Source organism: Cottoperca gobio, chromosome 1 (genome assembly GCF_900634415.1).
Source record: "Cottoperca gobio chromosome 1, fCotGob3.1, whole genome shotgun sequence".
Classification (NCBI taxonomy): Eukaryota; Metazoa; Chordata; class Actinopteri; order Perciformes; family Bovichtidae; genus Cottoperca; species Cottoperca gobio.
In genome coordinates, this window is record NC_041355.1 from 15799174 (window position 1) to 15819473 (window position 20300).

General features: G+C 39.3%; 1 protein-coding gene across 1 annotated transcript; it reads left to right on the forward strand.

Moving 5' to 3' along the window:
- Nucleotides 1-3689: 3689 nt before the first annotated feature.
- Nucleotides 3690-13079, forward strand: caly (calcyon neuron-specific vesicular protein). Its single transcript, XM_029437572.1, has 5 exons — nt 3690-3886; nt 6639-6801; nt 7471-7590; nt 8142-8255; nt 10822-13079. Exons 2-5 carry the CDS (start codon nt 6673-6675, stop codon nt 11062-11064), a joined length of 606 nt encoding a protein of 201 aa, XP_029293432.1. The 5' UTR covers nt 3690-3886; nt 6639-6672; the 3' UTR covers nt 11065-13079.
- Nucleotides 13080-20300: the final 7221 nt, after the last annotated feature.

The following is a 20300-nucleotide window of genomic DNA, read 5'->3' on the forward strand; positions in this document are numbered from 1 at the left end:
CAAAATAGGATTCTCTGATAAAGCATAATTATTATTTTTGTAAAAAATAAATAAAGAAAAGACTGTAGTAATACAATCCACATTACTTCACACTTACTACATGTGTTGTACTCTTTTTAATACCGTACGTCTTATATCTCATCTCTCTGATGTTCTCACTGGTATTTAGAATTTTAAGTGCTGCAAAATAAGACCCAGTCAAACATAATAATAGCAATAGCCACCTTAGTGTATTTAAATAATGTTGTGACCATGTTGTTGAACAAGGAGGAAGAAAGAAACAACATTTAACTGGGAGCGAGACGGATGAAATATTTTCAGAGAGCATTGATATTCTTCAGTGGGAAGAGGGTGATGTTGTTTAGGAGATGAGTTTTCTGTGAAGGAGGAAGGCTGGGGACCTTGTACCTTGGGTTGCCTTTATTTACTGTATAATTCTCTGGCCTATACAGACATGCTCTAGTCTAGAACTATAATATTTTTAAATGTATTTTTTTATTCTCTACAGTCTTTTAGCTTTTCCTGAAATTAAGTGTTCGATATGTCTTCAAAGACCATGAACATTGAGCATTATGATTACACTGAGATTACAATCAATAAATCAATGACTCAGCCTGTTATCACTGAAAATATGTAATCATTTGTTTAAAAACATATATAATGTTTAACATGTTTGGAGTCTAGCAAACGTGCACTATTTAAATAAAGCAAGTAAAACTGTGAGCAAATCTTCACCCAAACCGTTTAACCAAATATAACGTATCATAACATCAACAAACTGAACTAAAATATTACAACGTTTGTATTTGTGTTAATTAGAGTTAAAAATCGGAATTTGTAGTGAAAGTTTAAAAAAGTATTATATGGACAATTGTGTCTTCATCCACTTTCTATCAAGGAAAAGTTAATGGCTGTGAGAAAACATTGGAGAAACAAGGAAGCACTGTGGTCATATTGTTTATGGTGAACACCAACGTCTTTTCTTCTTTTTCCTTTATCGTCACCGCTCTGCATTCAATAAAAGAACACAAAAGCTTCAAATCCGCAGTTTGTTGAAGTGTTTGGAGCTTCTGGAGTGACGCTTCATCTTGTTTACAGGACTAAAAATTCAACATCTTTCATCAAGAACTCTTTCTATTGGCGATAGTTTAAAATGTGATTTTAGGATTAAAGGAAACTATTTAAAAAATGTCACCAGTTAAAATTTAGACTAAACCTTTTTATTTATTTCATTTTTGGTTTCATGACATACATTTTTTCATTTGAATTTTTGGTCTCTCCCCTGACCTTCAAATGTCAAAACTCACTTTGCCTATTGGAACCAAATTACTGCAAAAATGTTTTGGTGCTCTTTTGTAACTGTAGGAACAAAACGGATTTTTCAGTTAAAAATATAAACATTAATATTATTATTATTATCATACAAACAGACTATTTTAATGTAAAACAAACAAATAAAAAACATATAACCATATAGAATATAAAATAGGATTATGGGGTTGATTGATTGCGATTATTTAAAGTTGAAGTAGAAGTAATATAAATATAAAACACCAAATTTGAATTTGTAGAATTGTCAAATCATCCGGATGTCTCATAGTTTGTAAAAACACAAACAAACAGGCTCACACATTAACACGCCTGGTTTCACACAGTTTTACTTTCATACACCACGGCCTAATTGATTCTCATTTTAATTATGTTGACCCAGACTCTGTCTCTCTTCTTCACTGACAACAAAACCAGAGCAGGCCGGCAGTCTGCCTCTCACACTGTGAAGATGACACCTCCGTCTCCTTACAGAGGAACTAGTCGACAATCCACTTTGATGTCCCCCACCCCTACCCCCACCCCCCCGCAAAGGAAAGGTCAAAATAATAAATGTATGCCCAATTGATGGGTTGGCAGGGGGGCGTGGGGGTTCAGTGCTGATTTTTGGACGAGTGTTCCCCTAAAGGCATAATGAATTCATACAGTCAGGCACGGCCAAAGAGGAAAACAGCATGGGTCCTCTTTCCATGAAAAGGTTGATCTAAATCTGCAGACGAGCCTGGCTCCTTCTTCCCACTCATTCTCCACACACATCACTCTCTTCTCTCTCTCAAACATAGGCTTGTCTCACACTCACATACACAAAAGTTTGAATATAATATTTAAAAATATCTCCGTACTTCACATCTCTTTGACACACACACACCTCTGCATATGCGTCACCTCCTCCTCACCTTCACTGAGAGAGGTGAACTGCATCCCTGTGGAACAAAAACCCCTCAGTAAGCTGCTCCACCTAACTCTTCGTCACAGCAAGACACCTTTGAATCAAGAGTCAATAATCCAGAAATACACAAATGCTTGAATATGCCTTTGAAGATTGCTCAGGTCATCCGGGTCACGGGATATCTGTTAGTAGGTCAAAGGCAACTGAGCTACACCATGTCTGCTGGCCTTTGGCCGTCTGTCCATCGTTACAAACTCATGTTTTTAAATTGTAATAATGATCCCAACCTTTACGAAACTGCTAAATATGGCAGGCTCAAATACAGGTACATTTGTATAGAAAACATAAGGTTAATGTGTATAAAACAATACACAAGACATCAAGGATAATCACATCGCATCTAAAAGAGTCTCCATTTAGTACTCAATTCCTAATGCTACTTAGGAAAAGGTACAGAGGTATCATCAGCAAAATGAACCTAAAGAATCCAATCAAAAGTGCTTATTATGCCGAATGGCCCATTATAGAGAGTATTATTATATTATTGGAATATTATTACTGATGCACACATTTTTATGTTAATTTTAACCACATACTTACATGTTTTTTAAAGTTAAAATGACATTTTATTTGACAAGTTAATACATTTTGTTTGTACAATCTGAATCTGTAATGTATCCATGGCAACACTTTACTTTAAATCCCTCTATTTAGCATTTAAATATAGGCCTAGTATATGAGCAAGTAATAATTGGTTTATAACACACTATAATGTAGATGTAGATATAAATGTTAGGCTGGTGTGTGGAGTCTGTTTAAACAGATAACTAATGACAATTTATTAAACACTGTTGCAATAATATTAAATATGTCTTCATAGAAGAAATTCAAATTGCTGACAAATACTGTACATTAATAAACACTCGGATAAAAATATCCTTGAATCCGCACACAACCACATTGTGGTGTTATAAACCATTTGTTAAATGTTTATTATTATAAAAGTTCAATAGGGGCCCTAAAGTGTTACCGTAGAGTTTTACCATAAAGCTATCAAATAAATGTAGTGTGATTCTATAAGCACAGTCTTCCACGTGAACACATGAACTTAACAAAGTAACATAAATAACAAAAAAAGGATCCTACAAAAATATACCTAAATAAGACCTACAGAATAAGCTGTTGCATGTGTGCCTGTATTTGCGGTTGACCAAACATGATCTATTTTCATAATAATGGTTTTATTTTTAGCTGTTATGTACGTTATAAGTACGTCATGGCTTGATCCCATCCTAACTATACGCGCTTAAACTCTTCGCAACTATTACATAACTGTGTTTGTTAATAATTCAGACTCTTTATATGTTTCCACTCAGTCTTTTCGCATTGATGGCAAACGCTCAGATAAACCGAGATATGATTATTTCCCCCTAGACAACAAACGCAATTTCCTGATCAGCCACAATCCCTTTGAGCCGCGTTAAGATGCGCATTCACACTGAGCTGCCAGTTTCCTCCGGAGGACCGAGCAGCTCGAGGTGGAATTACATGCGCAGTCCTGCCGTGAATCACACATCACCACGGCAACCGGCGTTCACACCGAGTCCCCGTCAGCATCAGTGGGCTCCGATCACATCCACAGGCGACACGAGAGCACCGAAAAACACAGTAAGTTTATATTGTATTTCCTATATCATGTTTCTGAGTGCGCAGCCGTTTATTTGTGTATTAGACACGTGTTTGCGGGTAAAGAGCATGTACCGCTGCGGTAGGCTATATGAGAGCTATTTCTGCACATGACGTGATTTAGTGCAGGTGATTCATGATTTTTCATCTGCTTTAGTGAATGAATAGACAAGCATCACATCGGGTTTAATATAGGGCTGTATGTCTCTGTGGCAGGCTGAATTGTGTTGAAATTTGCGCTTTGCGTTAGGCGTCAATTAAATACGCATCTATTCATTGTCCTTCCGGCTTTAAGCTACATGAATTAAGTCAGCAACTCATTAAACACAAGCCTCATCATGTAGAAAATGTATGATGTGACATTTACGATCATAAAGGTATGCAAAAACGGGATTCACCAGCTTGAATAATATTTAATTCAGATCTATCTAATTATATAGATATTTAGTTTTATCAGCCTACTATGTATTTCCAGTGCTGCTGCTGCTCTGTGAGTCCTGGTTACACAGCCTGTACATCTTGTCGCAGCAATCTTCAATGCAGCAAGTTCAGATATGCATGACCAGTGAACCCTGAAGAACTTGAGATGCTCAGGCATAAACAGTCCACTCTTACCTATTCATAACACAGCACGTCTTCACCTTTAGAAGGCTGTGTCTTCCCTGCCCTATTGTTAGTATATAAATATATGTAAGATTGTCTATAATCATGGCATCGTTCTGGTATAAGCATTATGTTACAGTGGATACAATGTGAATTTAAAATATGTCATTTTCTCATTTGCTGGACTCATTTGCTACTAGTGTGGGAACACTGAGTGTTTGACAGCAACACCCGGCTCATTTGTTAATCACAGATTCAGGATGATTCATCGTATCCACACATCCCTCCAACTGTGGGGAGGAAAAATGGTGGTCAGCGCAGATGACCACTTTAGCCACCCACACAAAGACACTAAGCAGTAGCCAACTGTAGTCTTAAGTAATATAACTCACTTAAGATCCTTTTTTCTCACTTGACATAAAAATAAATAAAAATGAACAGATTCTGCATCAGAAGATATGTGTTTGTCTTTTACACAATTTAAGTATTCTTTTAAGTATTATTTGTAGGCCTGGTGTCTACTGTAATATAAGTCCGAAATGTCCAGAATTAGATTTGGTTAAGGGTTTCCACTTAATTACAATTTACAGTATATTTCTTTCTTGAGCTGATCATTCATTCACAGTGGTTGTGTCCGGGCGGCCATAGATAATGATCCTGTATCTCCTCTGTCAAAAACACATTTCCTGTGCATCAGGGATGTCTCCTGCAGTATTAAACTGTAGCTCTTTGCCTCCTGGTGAGTGTATCATCATTGTGAGTCACTGGCGTCAGCGGGGCCTGTGGGGTCCTTGGCTGAGGGAAGGTGTTGTGTTGCACTGTGTGAATGAGATAAGTGGATCCTCGCCTCTCCTCTCCACATTTAGATGATCATTTGATCGACGAGAGAAAATAAAATCCTTATCAGAGCCGAGAGGCATTCAGCACTGTGTTGGTGGTGCGTTAGATTTACTTGTTGATTTCCAAACACTATAGATACAAGTTTGTAGGAAGACATGGGGCGGAGTTATACAAGATTAATCATAAACAGTGGTTTTAAAACATGTTTACTTTATATTGTCCCTAGCATGGTTGCAAATAGCCTACAGAAGTCTGAAGTTAAATATGCACTCACTTTAAGCCAAATAATTATAATTGTACTTACCATAACTTAATATCGTTCTCATAGCTGTGCAGTATAAAGCTACTGCAAGCAGCTGCTTAGCTTAGCTTAGCATATAGACTGGAAACTGCTAGCCTAGATCTGTCCAAAGGGAACTACATCCACCCACCAGCACCTCTCATACAAAAATGTAAGTTTTGTGGTTTTCCGGTGGGTTACGTGTAATGTAATGGCAACCAGCAAAGACACCACGAAGTCACTCATCCCAGCCGAGAAATAACCCAACACATAACCCTACAGCAAATTCTTGTTCTTACTATTATTATTATTATTATTATTATTATTATTATTATTATTATTATTATTATTATTATTATTATTATTATTATTATTATTATTATGTATTTATAGTGTTTTATTTGCTTTAACAAGCTAACAAGACAAGTCTTCAGCTTCTGCTTTGAGCTAACATTGGCATTCTAACATATTCATAATGACATTGTAAACATGCTGATGTTCAGCAGGTATAATGTTGACTATGTTCCCCATGTTAGTAGAGTGTTAGTATGCTAATATTTGGTAACAGTAAATTAACAAAGTAGGCTGCAGATTAATAATAGGAATGCCCTGAGATTTGCAGGTACTTATTCATAAATCTAAATATTGGACGAATACAAATGTTGACCTGACAATCACCAAACTTTCATCCTGAGGGGGGTATGAAGCACGATAACAGATTTCATGGCAATCTATCCAACAGTTGGTGAGATATTTCAGTCTGGACCAAGGCCAACACTGCATCTCAAACTAATTTCTTGCCATATCAGAAATACTATTTTATTCTATTTTTCTTTTTGTGTGGCCCATATTACTCTTGTCGTGTCCTGTTTTTCCTCATCTCAGTCATATTTTCACCTTCTTTCGTGTCCTGACAAGATCCGCGATTTGAGCTTCAAGCGCTGTCACGTTTAGTTACTAAGCACACAGTCTGAGTCAGTCTGACCTGAGCTGTCTCTCCTTGCTCTCCAGATCTGTCCAGGCATTTTCAGGCAGCAAAGCAGCCATGGTGAAATTAGGCAGCAATCTGTCTGATAAACTGGAGAAGCAGCCATCTGCGGACGACGGCTTTGATAACATCCCCCTCATCACACCCCTGGAGGTCAACCAGCTCCAGCAGTCGTACGCAGACAGGGTAAGTACGGCATATTAGGTCAGTGTCTGTGAGTCTGTTTATGTGCCTGCCTACTTATGTTTGTTTTTTATCTAAAATACTGTGTTTCTAATTTGTCAGTCGACCACAACAAAACCATGCATTACAGCATTACAGAAATAGCCAACAGATTACGCTGCAGAACTCGCCTGGACAAACACCATTAAAATTCATGTGGGCATACTTACCTTCCAAGTATAATCCCCAATACTGAGACTGCTGTATTTACCTTCCGTTACCTACCGTCCCAGGTAAAACCTTGGCCTAAGCCCATACGATGTAAGCACCTCTTTGAATGGATAATGCAAGAAGAAAGCCCTCATAGTCATATTTTGGTTGTATGATGCACTCATCAGCACCAGATGTTCCAAAGGCTGATTAGATGTTGCTGAAACATTAACATAAAAAACACTTTGTAGCTCCCAAATGTGTTTTTAAGGCATCGATTAAAATTGGCTGCTTTTGCAAATGATGCATGTGTATTTTTAGACATGTAAAATAGTATTTTCAGTGGGTACAGGATTACTGAACCTTACTGAACACTGAGGACAACATCATCTAACCATCATGTAAAACAAAAGAACCGTTAATTAGTAGTTCTCAGTTTCTTTCCACAAGATTCACAATAACAGTGCATTGTTTCTGCTGCAGGTCATTGTGAAGACGTCAACACAATATCAGCTGCAGCAGAAGAAAAAGAACAAGCTGTATGTGCCCAATATCAAGAAGTTGAATATCAACTTTTACAGTGATGTTTCAGAGAAAGCCAAGGTACAAACAGCCTGATGTCTGGGAATCTGTTTATTTTATCTGAAACTATCGAGTTTATTTCTCAGTACAGTTGAGCTCCTAGTGAGTTGCAAGTGTCTTGAATTCTCCGTTCTCAGATCACTAGTTAGCAAGCTGAACTGAAGTAGTCGGAGTCAAGCACTGAACGATTTGGTGTACAAATCACAAATCATATTTAACCTTTTTTTAAATGAACTTTCATATTCTTTACCTGTTTTTTTTTAGTGTTTTTTACCTGTCTTCAGTATGAACCAATTGGATTGGGGCTGAGTGCCACAAACTGGGTTGGGAAGCCAGAAAGTATGAAGAGAATAAGGCTTTGTTGGTTTTGGTCTTTTCATGGAATTTCTTTGACAATAACAAAAATACATTGCCAGCCTTATTCATGAAGTATTAATGACACTTGTTGCTAAAGTGGTGTGTGTGTATATACATATATATATATATATATATATATATATATATATATGTGTGTGTACATGTGTATATGTATATATGTATACATGTGTTCATGCGTGCGTGTTGTTGTTCAGATCACAGGTCTGATCCTCATCACTTTGGCCTTCCTGACCAGCTTGCTCCTCCTGCTCATGTACAAAGCCATGTGGTATGATCAACTTACCTGCCCAGAGGGATTCATCCTTAAAGTAGGCAGCATGAACACACACACACACACACGCACACACACACACACACACACACACGCACACACACACACACACACACGCACACACACACACACACACACACACACACACACACACACACACACACACACACACACACACACCACACAGATGTATAATTGGGCTTTGCATGATTTAGCGAAAGAAAGAAGATCTAAATGGCCATCATCTTGCTGCAGTATAGTAGAGACCAGCAAAAGCAGCTTGTGCAATGTTCTCGTCCTTAGATATCACAGACTTCTTATTTGATTATTCAGGCCAAAGTAGTCTGTGCGACTGCCACTTAAATTGTACTTACACAGTCTACAATGCAGCTGGTACTTTGTTTCTTGGCACAACCTCACATCAGTCACTTCGGGAGGATTCTCAGAAAACTGGTGCTGGAAACTCAAACTCATTATCTCCAAACGACACCTTGGAGGCATCGTGTAGCGAACCACCGCTGCCACGCATGTTAGTTAAAGAGCCTGTCTGGCAGAAGAAAATGAGAGAGTGGGAGAGACAGAGGGAGAGGGAGCTACAGAGCCAACTTTCTGGTCAGGCAGAGATTGGGACGCCCGCCTGTGAATCGGAGGGGTCTTTAATTAGGGCTGAGCGTGACTAAACTGTGATTAAAGGCTTAACAGTGAGGGGGGGAAGCGAGGAAGGGAAGGGGGAGGGGGGGACCTTCCGGCAAGGCTTTTGAAGTTTTTGCCGGTTACAGTTGCTTTCAGCATTTTTTCCTGCTAATGTGTTGTTGGAGACATAAAAAGAGGAGTGGGGATTGAGGGAGGCGTAGTCACTGCTGTGCTTTTGAGAGGTTCGACTCCTCACTGTGTGGGAAGGTCAGGTAGTGGATCCTCCACGAGGGAAACACTTGTGAGGTCAAGACAACTCAGTGGGCTCTTTCCATAACATAACATTAACAGGATGGACGCTCAGTTTGTTTGATTTAATTCACACACGTTGTCTCGTACAAATAGTCTGGGCCCCTAAAATCTAGAACGATTTACCTGCTGGGATTAGGTTTTTTAAATCTATCACTGCTTTTAAATCTCTCCTTAAAACATTCTTCTTAAAAAAAATAAAGAAGCTTTTAGTTCATTCTTGGCGTAGGACAAGGTATTTTGACAGAATAATCTTAACTCAAGGTCAATTTACCAGGTTGACAATGAGCTAATTTCATCCGTTGATGAATACTGTAAGGTATTGTTGAAAACCCCAGAAGAAAAGGTAGTGGGTGGACATGGAGTTAACTTTATTTTTTCTAATCTTTTACATTTTGCATCATTTTCTAAAAACATTTGTGTTGAAGTAACGGTTGTTGTCTTTGCAATGTGGCAGTCAGTGGCGGGCCATGCATTTCACACCTAGGCCTTAAGTGATGTCCTTCACAGTCCTACCTGAATTATTCCACCTCTTAATACCATCATTATGACGCCATGGCTCTAGAAACTATACATTGAGACAGAAACGCAGTATAACCGGGCGTTGCATCACCCTAACAACAGAGTTATATTAATATTTACGAAACATTTAGTTGTAGATAGCAGGCATTCCCAGCAGTACAATGTGCAGTGCCTCTCAGAGGCTGTGAGCCGGGGGTACTGCTCATAGTTAATGATTTGAAAGTGGCGGACAAACCCTTTTCCCAGCTGTGATAGGCTCGCTAGCGTCGGGGTTGGCCGTTCTCTTCTCACGATGTCTAAGTTTGTCTTGAAAATGGCGTTGTAATTATATCTGCGACCAAATCGATCTCTTCTTCTTCTTCAGCCATTGTGGGTTGAAAAAAAACAGCTTGTAGAAATCTACACAAATTAGCTCGTTCAAGTTTTCTGCCTTTCAATAGTGCGTATCCAATCAAAAGACGTGCACGTGCTGACGTTATCGTACGCCTGCTAGCTGGCCCCGGTGTCGCCAACTCGAAATCTGATTGGTTAACGCCACAGTTTTGTCTCCGTTCACTTTAAGCGACAGGCGCCCGCACTGTTGCTTCTGAAGGCCTCAGGGCAGATCTCTTGGACCCTGGCAACACATCATGGCTGAAATATGATTGGATAAAAGCTCTAACATAAAGGCCAGCCCTCCAAATCGCCATCTGAGGCTGGAAGCAGCGCAACCAAGAGGAAAGCTATGAAATGAAGAGAATAGACTATGGGGAATAATTTAATACATATTTGTGGAAAAAATATATAAAAATTTAATGTATATTCTGATGATGTTTAGGCCAGCAGAGAAGGCCTTGCTGGCCCTGACGGCCGCCACTGGTGGCAGTACATACAGTAGTTGTTGTGATGTGCTTGTTGTAATAGTCTTTGTTGTGATGTAACACTTGACCAACCACAATTGGCATCAGTTGTGGAATTTTATTTACTTAATTAAGTACTGTATTTAAGTAAAATATTCAGGTACTTGTAATTTACTTGATTATTTATGTTTTATTTAATTTATCCTTCCTACTGCGATGGACTTGTGTTGCTATTATCAGAGCAGTTTGTCACCTATATTGAAAACACAGAAAGATATGTTTGTCTTTCTGTTATAACAGCAGAACCGCTGCATCCCGGCAGCTCTGGAGATGTACTACACAGAGCAGCAGCAGGAGCCGCCGGGCGTCCACGGAGGTACCAACATCGGGCTGTTCGCCGCACTCAGTAACCTCAACCAGGTCAAGAGGACTGGACCTGAGCTGCCATCGCCATGGTTACCAGTCATCAGTGCTCTGAAGAAGGCCGAGGCGGCCAAACGAGGCAGCAAGCAGCTGAAAGGAGTGCTGGAGGGAGAGGAGTGAAGGGGCGGACAGAAATGCAGGTGTTAGAGGAGGAAATGATGATGGGGAGGCAGCGTAGGTTATTTTTTGACCGTGTGTGTTCAAGAATGTTTTTTTTCTTTTTTTTGTACAGTCCATTGAATCACTTGTTTATACTGGTGCTCCAAAACCTCACAGGTATGATGGCATTTAAGGGCCATTGTAGGTAAAAAAAAAAATGTATAATAATAATTACGGAGCTGGGGGAGGAGGGTAATATTCAGAGAAAAAACTCAGGATTTCCTAAAAAAAAGTTGTGAATTTGGGAGACAAAAACTCTGGGAATTTCTTAATATTTTTCTCGTAAATGTACAACTTTATTTGGAAATTCTGAGTTTTTTCTCTGAATATTACCCTGGCCCCCCGGCTCTGTAATTATTATCTTTACCTGGCCCTAATATGTCGTTGTACAAAGGTGTCTGTAAAACTACTGACAATTTAAATCAGCTATGTAAAACCACCTTTACTTACAAGCAAATACCCAACTGTGTGTGTGTGTGTGTGTGTGTGTGTGTGTGTGTGTGTGTGTGTGTGTGTGTGTGTGCGTGCGTGCGTGCGTGTGTGCGTGCGTTTGTGCGGTGAGTTGTTGTGGTTAGAGGCAGGAATGTTATTAAAGTGTTGGAGAATGTGCCTGACTTTTACAGTGTTACTGAGGCATGAGTAACCTCCACCATCTGCATTCAGTGTGTGTATATACACTCCTGTAAATACTGTGCATGAGCACATATATGTAGTGTATGCATATTTGCATTCATGTGTGTGTGTATGCATACACTGTTTGATTTGTGTACTTGTCTGAGACAAAGTTGGAGGTGAGAGAAGCGAGGCGAGAGCCCAGAGTGAGAAGATAACAAGTTTTTAATGAGATTCCTGCGAGTTCCTCCTCATCACTGCTTCTCGTTATCTCGCCGTCTATTCATTTAGTTTCACAGGGGAATGTATGAAATCAGCAGTGAATGTGCTCACAGTTTAAACATTAAGACAAGGAACTATAATTGACCATTTACATTTTCTGTCTAAATGAGCTGATTCCTCATTTTAGTATCTGGAGACTGTAAATTGCAGTTCTACGTGCGTCTACAGTTAAAGTCAGAGGAAAGTGTATTAAAGGGACTCACACAGTGGCTTTGGAGCGTATCAAACAATACAACCTTATTGTCAATATGGGTTATTAGGTGAAGAATGAATCGCCAAAACAAGTCAATTTAATCTGTTTTAGATTAAAGTGTGCAACGAGTAAATAGGCCTGAAAGGTTTCTGAAGCTGCTGTAAAACTCATAGTTTGAAGAGTCATATTATTTTACATGATGTGAGCTACTTACTGTAATGATGAATAAAACTTGAGAGCTTTTAATGTATAAAAAAAACAAAAACTGATGATGCTGTATGGGAGATGATTGTAAAAACTAGCAAATTATTAGTTTTGTTACTCGATTTTGTTTCTTATTAATGTTGCTGTAAGTATTCTGTAATGCCACTTTAAATGAACATGTGCAGTACAACCACAGGGTTGACTCGCCATGATCCTTATATGAATGTATGAAGTAGCTGCTCTAATCATGCAGTAGATGTAATTATTGCTTATAATGTACTACCTAAAAGCTTCTTCGTCTTCACATGTTTATATTTATTTCATTAACAGATTCACGTGGATATTATTTGATGTCTTTTAAACTGTAAAACTGTGTTTGCAAATCTTGCTTTAAGGTTTTTTTTTCAATCTATTGTACATCCATTTAAAAACAGGAAAACAATTTGTGAAGCAAATATTGCCATCAGAAATAATCTGACAAATCATGTAATTTGTCCTAATTATCTGCTATCACTTATTTTGACCTGGTTTTTTTTGTTTTTTTTGGAACAATTTAAAACTCTCCATGTGTGATCACAGCACAGCTTGTTCTTTGGAGTTTAAGTGCCAAACGTTTACATCAGAGCCATCTGCTCCGATGTCACTGACTGAACAGAAATAAAAGTGAAAAGTGTTCTCTCATTCACAACCGGCCCTGTTGATTTAGATTTATTGTCTCTTATGACCTGAATTAATAATTTGCTCAGACTGATGAAATATTACTGGTTGGATTTAACAGAAACCGTTAATTAGGTGTTTTTTAGGAACTAACTGAGCTTTTTATTTAGAGCACCATCAGTTTTTATTTAAAATCATAATTTGTAACGAATGAAGAGGTAAAGAATATATATTTTATGCCACTTTCTACATTTCAGAAACAATACCACACTTTACTGAAAGTAGTCCATTAGCAGTAAAAGTCCTGAGTTCACATTATATTATATTATTGGATTATTATCAATAAAGCTTTTACATGTAAGCAGCATTTTAATGTGGCAGCCGGTTGAACCGCATCATGATTTACCTTATAGTGTTGAACATGATATTTTATGATGATGAGTTTTGTATGAGTAGTAACTAGTAACAATTGTTAAATATATAAATGCAGTTGAGTAAAAAATACAATATTTCCCTCTAAAATATAAAGAGAAATAGAAATTAAAATAGAAATACTCTTATAATATAATAATATTTCCCATCCCTTTATCTGACAGTTGTAGTTACTTTCTTCATAAATCATTCCTCATTACCTCCAAATCAGCTGCTGAGCCGCAAGAAAAACAATTCAAACTAACAAAACTACTCATTAATCAACTATTACCTGAAGTCATTTCATTGCTCTGTCAAAGAAACGTGATAAGTCATACTGAGAAGTTACTAGTAACCCTTCATTATGTCACGATTATCTTACCGTTATTTACCCTTTTTTTGCTGACTCAATTAAAAGAAAGCCTCATCCTACAAAACTAACACGTAGCTACTGCATTGTTACTGGTAATTCACAATTAGCTCCTTAAAAATAAACCAGAGACAGCAGGATTCATTATCAGTTAGTTCCTGAATTGTCCCTCAATCGCTCTCTCCTAACGTTTGTGTATCTAATGTTGAGTGTTACCCATGTAACAATAACCAGGGGCTGTTCTGCAAAGGGATACATTTTAATTGTGATACCCAAAGCACATTCTTCTTATAAAACTTTATTTAGATAAACTTTTTGAATGTAGGTCTACCGTTCCTGCTCTTTGAGCTATACATGGGAGAAATAAAATCCCTGCCTTAGTTTTTGTGAAACATTTGCTATTCAGAGTCTGGTTTGAAGGGGAAAAAAGATCTACTCCTAAATAACCAGAAGAAGGAAATGCACAGCTCCTTTTACACTCTGTTGCTCAAAGATGATCAGTATGCATAGAATTCAAAATATGATTCATTCCTCCTCAAATTTAAGTTTTGCAATTCAAAGCCAAGCCACATCCTCTCTCTCTCTCTCTCTCTCTCTCTCTCTCTCTCTCTCTCTCTCTCTCTCTCTCTCTCTCTCTCTCTCTCTCTCTCTCTCTCCCTCTCTCCCTCTCTCTCTCTCTCTCTGGTTCACTGCTGTGATCCTGTCTGCATCTCATTTACACTCACACATTTTCACACTATCGCTCTAAACCCAGGGCTGTTTGGCTTGAAGTTTGGGTGTGTGTGTTACCTTGGTAGAAGTGTGTGTGTGTGTGTGTGTGTGTGTGTGTGTGTGTGTGTGTGTGTGTGTGTGTGTGTGTGTGTGTGTGTGTGTGTATGTGTGTGTGTAAGTGTGTGTGTGTGTGTGTGTGTGTGTGCGTGTGCGTGTGTGTGTACGTGCGTGCGTGTGATTCTGAAATCATTAACCTACAGTTATGTGTGTGCTTGCTAACATTTTTGTACTTCACATGTGCATCTTTGTGCATAATGTCTGTTAGTGTGTGTGTGTGTGTGTGTGTGTGTGTGTGTGTGTGTGTGTGTGTGTGTGTGTGTGTGTGTGAGTGTGTGTGTGAGCCCATGCTTAGCTTGTTAATTAAATCTACATTACGCCCTGTTTAGCCTGTAGGGTCTTTTTTCTCCCCACTGTTACTGGGTGACATACTTTAGACGCTGTTGGCCCAGGGCATGGAACTAAATAAAGTGTTAAAAAATATTTATTGGGGCATTTACAGATCCCATGCTCGGTCAAGACATAACATGTTGTGCCAAGAAGGCTTAGATTCAGGGCCGGGGGAAAATCACGTAAAATCAGCCGAGTAGTCACGTAAAGGCCGCCAAGTCCCATTTTTATAGCTTCATAGCATCAACAGATCTGAACAGTAAAATAGCATGTTGGCTTTTTAATTTGTCTTGACCCCCCCCCCCCCCCCCCTCAAGACTGTGAGGGAGGGGGGTCATATAGCCGTTAACATCCCATTAACATTAAAATTACTTTGAGCACTGATGTAGTTCTAATGTTGGAGAGGACAAACAAAGCCATGTGGTGAATTCAGTACTGTCTTCCTGTGTAGTCTACATGAAGCTGATCAGACAGGAGGCGTTATGATGCAGCTCCCTCTTAAGCAGTCAGCATTTCAAACAATGGAATATATAATTACAAGATGGGGAGATGTGGATCGAGGGCAGGAGCAGGAGATGAAAACAAATACGAATGTGGGATAGAGAGCATATTTATGAAACTGCTAAAAGTGAAATTTGGAACTTAAGTGAAGGAAAAAATCCTTTAATTTTACTTCTATTCACTATCTTATTTTGGGAAATACGGTTATTCGCTTTCTAGCGGAGAGTTGGATAAGAAAATTGATAACACTCTCATACTGTTACAAAAAAACTATACTTTTTCTCAAATATGCCTGTATTCTCCCTCTGTCTGAAACGTTCCGCTTTAGTGCCTGTCTCTTTAAGACCCCCTCCTGAAAAAGCCCAGCGTGCTCTGATTGGTCAGTTTTGGCGTCTCTGCATCGTCATTGCAGCCAGGGAATGACTGATGGCATTGTAGCGGTACTTTCTACCTATAAATGTATATATCAAGATGTATAAAGGCATCGTTTCATGCGATACATCACTTTTTCATTTATCAGTGCTGCTAACAAGTTTAAATATTCATTTTGTTTGCATTTATTTCCCATGCATCTTAATTTTCTGCACTTATCAATGTGGAATTATATTTTCCTTCATTTATTTTATGCTCCAGTTTGGTTTGCTATTCAAGCCAACTTTCAACTATTTCATCCATAAATATTTTTTTTTAAATTAGAAATGAACGAATCCATTTTTTAAAAGAATGAACAATATAGCAGATACAGGGTCAATTCTAAATTAAAGTCTTTGATTGGCCTGCTCAGAGCATACATGTGGTTAATCATGTGATCACTTCAGAGTTGCTCTTAAATGTTGGTAGCTTAGTGGTTACAGCGTATGCCATAAAACCGCAAAGTCCCGGTTTAAATTTCAGACGTGGGACCTTTGATGCATGTCACACCGCTGTCTCTCTCTCTTTCCCCCATTTTGTCCTCTGCCAAATAAAAACAAAAAATGTCACAAAAAAGTTACTCCTATACCTAACTGTAAGTATATCGATAAATGTGTCTTATTCTTTACACTCACACAACAAAGCTTTTTTACTTTTTTAAGTGTAATATGTAATTAAACTCTAAGTTTGATAAATAGGAAGAGAGAAAGCGAGGAAGAGAAAAGGAGACAGCAGAGAGATGGAAGGAAAGAAAAGCAGAAGAAAAGATGAACAAGAGAGAAAGAGCAGATGAGAGGCGGCCAGGCCTGGGAAGAGAAGGCGGGGGGTGAGGGTTTGGGTAGAAGAAGAGGAGGCGGTGGAGGCCAAGAGGCATGGAGGTGGAGGAGGGTGAATCCAGGCTGACCCCTGTGTCTGTGTGTGTTGTTGTGTGTCTCAGTGGGTTTCCTCTGCCCTGGCGCCAGCTGGAAATGCCTCCACTAAGCAGAGGCAGTACACACATCATCCTCCATTCACCCCCATTCAGTCCCCTTTGATGAGAGTAACACTATACATGCCCAGCGCGCCTCACAGATCCTATCAAGCTGCTGTTTAAAGGGCGGGAGCGAGAGCCGGGGCAGCTGATCATAACTTATCGAGAGTTCGGACACACTGTCATCCAGTTTTGTTGCCCTGCGGAGCAAATAAAAGGGAGGACAATTGAGGAGGTTTTGTAATTGGAGTGATGTTTGTTGTTACAGTGGTGGAGGTTTCATGAGATACGCTGCCACCTAGGGGTCATCTCCCATGGTTGCAGAGAGGAATGTGTCCTGTTGTGTTTTGAACCACGAGTTTGATGAACAGAATTTAAGTGGATTATGTTTTCATAAAGGCCTTAAAAGTCACTAAAAAGCTGACATGGAGACATCTTAATACCCTTAATACCTCTACAAGGGAATTATAACTTGTTGACCATACCTTGAGTACCTGCTGTCGGATTAGTCACAGTTGCTCTTTAAAGTTGATCCTCCTGATGGTCTTTTTAAAATGACTCAATAGCCATGAAATTAGTCATTAGTTTGTTATCCTGCCGCGATGTTGCCCTCATGCAATGAAAACCTTGCCAGTAAACAATTACCCAACCGACGCGGCAAGGTAAAGGCCCAAATCTGCAGCCCAGACATGTCGTGAGGAAGAAAAACAACCGGCTTTGCTCAGCTTAGCTTTAGTTTGCTTTGTTCTGGCCATTACGCATTACGCAGCCGAATATTGTCATTACTCATAGACCAAATCATTTTACGACATCCTGCAATTAAACTTTAAGCTAATAGGTTAATGAGACAAATGGAGTTTAAACGCTGGAAGTTGGTATCTATTAGGGATGGTAAGGCAGGGAGAAGTGCACTGTTGCATGCTCTTTCCCCCTTTCTCTCACTATACACACACACACACACACACACACACACACACACACACACACACACACACACACACAAACAGAGAACAGATTGGTTTGATTTAGGTTTGCGGTCCCCTCCCGGTGAAGCCTCAGACAGGCAGAGAGGACCAGAGCACAGTGAACTCCAGTTCAGCCTGAGCCCGGCTGTCTCTGCTAAGCTTCAAGTTGAAACCCTCCAAATTGGGTTTAATCTGTGTTTTGCTTTGCCAATTATCGACCCGCAGAGCTGCATGGCAAATGGGGATGAATGAGATTTAGATGGACCTGGTTGAGAGGAAGGTCACGGTGTGATTAATGGTGATCTATTGAATCCATGACTCGACCGGGTAAGACGTAGCATGGGATGAGTTATCGGAAAGATCTGCAGGAAAAATGCAGAGGATGACGTAGCATAAAATGCAATTTCAAACTTTGAGTATAAGAATGAATGTCAAACTGTGACTAAAACCAAAGTGGGTTTACCATACAGTACATTTGTTTTTCAATCAACATGGTTTCTAAATGTATCCAGACAAGGGGTCTGGTTTATGTGTCATGTTAAACATATGCTGTGGTTATAGTAGTCTTATGAAGATGAATATACTGTCTGTGAGCCTACTGTTCATTTCAATCACTGGTAATTATATATGAAAGTCAGGAAAAATGAGTAACATCTCATTTCTACATTTAGAAGCGCTCATGTTCTTAACTTGTTGAAAGGTCACAGTCTGACATTTTTTCTCTCCAAAAGTCACTTAAAGGGCATTTCACTGATTTTAAAGTTTACTCATCATCACGGAGGAATTAGCCTCTCTTCTCTTCTCTTTTCTCTTCTCTCCTCTCTCTCCGAATCTCCTCTCATCGCCTCAGAAGCAAGCACGACGAATAGACAGCAAGCCGAGAAGCGAAGAAAGAAGAGGCAAAAGCCGAGCAAGAGAAAAGCAGAGGAGACTCTCTATCAGATCCCCGAGAGACTCAGATCACTAACGCTAGCTCATATCTCGGAGCGGAGAGGAGAGTGCGGGCATCTGAGCGCACTGCGCTGCTAGTCTCTTAGCGTTCTCGGACTACCTTCTTCTCGTAGCTCCTCGAGAGTATCGCCTCTCTTCCTTCTAAGAGGGAGCAAGACGCGAGCTTCTGATCGTTCGCACTTGATTATACTCTAGGATATTAACCTGAGACACTCCATTCCTCGTTTTCTTTCCATTTTCTCCCTCGTTTTCTCTTTATCATCTAGCCTCCTCCTTCTGAGCTATTATTCTTTCTCGTCTATCCTCTGCGTATCATCATTATCTCTGTAATCCTCTTCTCTACTCTCCTCCTCTCCTTTCTCTTCTCTCATATTCCCTCCTCCTCTCCTCTCCTCTCCTCTCCTCTCCTCTCTGGTTGTCTTCTCTTCTCTCATCTTCTCTCCTCTTCCTTCTCCTTTCTATTCTATCCTCGTTCTCTTCTCTCCTCTCTCTCCTCTCCTCTCCTCTCCTCTCCGTTTCTCTTCTCTCATCTTCTATCCTCTCCTCTCCCCCTTGTCTTCTTTTCTTTTTTTGTAAATTGTATATCAGATTTGCTTGCATTGATAACTTTTGCAATTTGTGTCGTAATCTGTGTTAAAACATCAACATGAAAGTGTTTTTCAGTTTGGGGTATTTCTCTTATTTCAGGATGTCCTCACTGACCGGTCTTTCGCTCCCACAGGGTTTCTTCGTCTCTCTCTGCTGGTGTCATTGTTGACACATAAAGCACATTTTTTCATATCGTTCTCTTCTGTTTCTCTTTTAAAGTCCATAAAAGAGTAGCTGTGTTTGAAAACAATCCCTGTTTGCTATTTAATGCACTATTTATACTTTCTGCCATTTCAGTGTCCAAATTGTGTGAAATATATGCACGATATGAATATTCAGTGCATAATCAGTATTCTCTGCATTTATTTCAACTATTCAGTCTGTCTACTACATTTAATTGTTAATTGTAATTTAACTGTTCACTTATTTATCATAGTTATGCGCTGTTTACTTACTTATTATATCTTGCTTCTTGCACTGTCCCTTTGCTGCGGTAACACTACAAATGTTTCTGTTGTGGCACTATTAAAGGAATTATCTTATCTTATCCTCTACAGAGCCCTTAAAAAGTGCCACTATGGATTGAAAAAGCAGTGTTCATAATGAATGTAAAATGACCTGTTGCACCATGGTGCAAAAATGAGTGTAAATAAAATAAGTGTCTGAACTATACATTTACTGCTCATAGAGTAAACTATAGACTGTTTACTGTTAAGAGAAAAGTGAGTGAGGGAATGATTTTATTTTTTTAAATCAAATCAAATTTCTCTTGCTTTTTTTCATGACCATCTTTCTGACAAATCTGCCAGGTCCGACCAGAAACAGGGGTGTGGCTATAGACTCTGGGACCCCTGACAACATCTCACTACCCCCAATGAGTTTCTAATCCTTGACATGTTCCAGGGACCTCGTCCAGCATCTGGG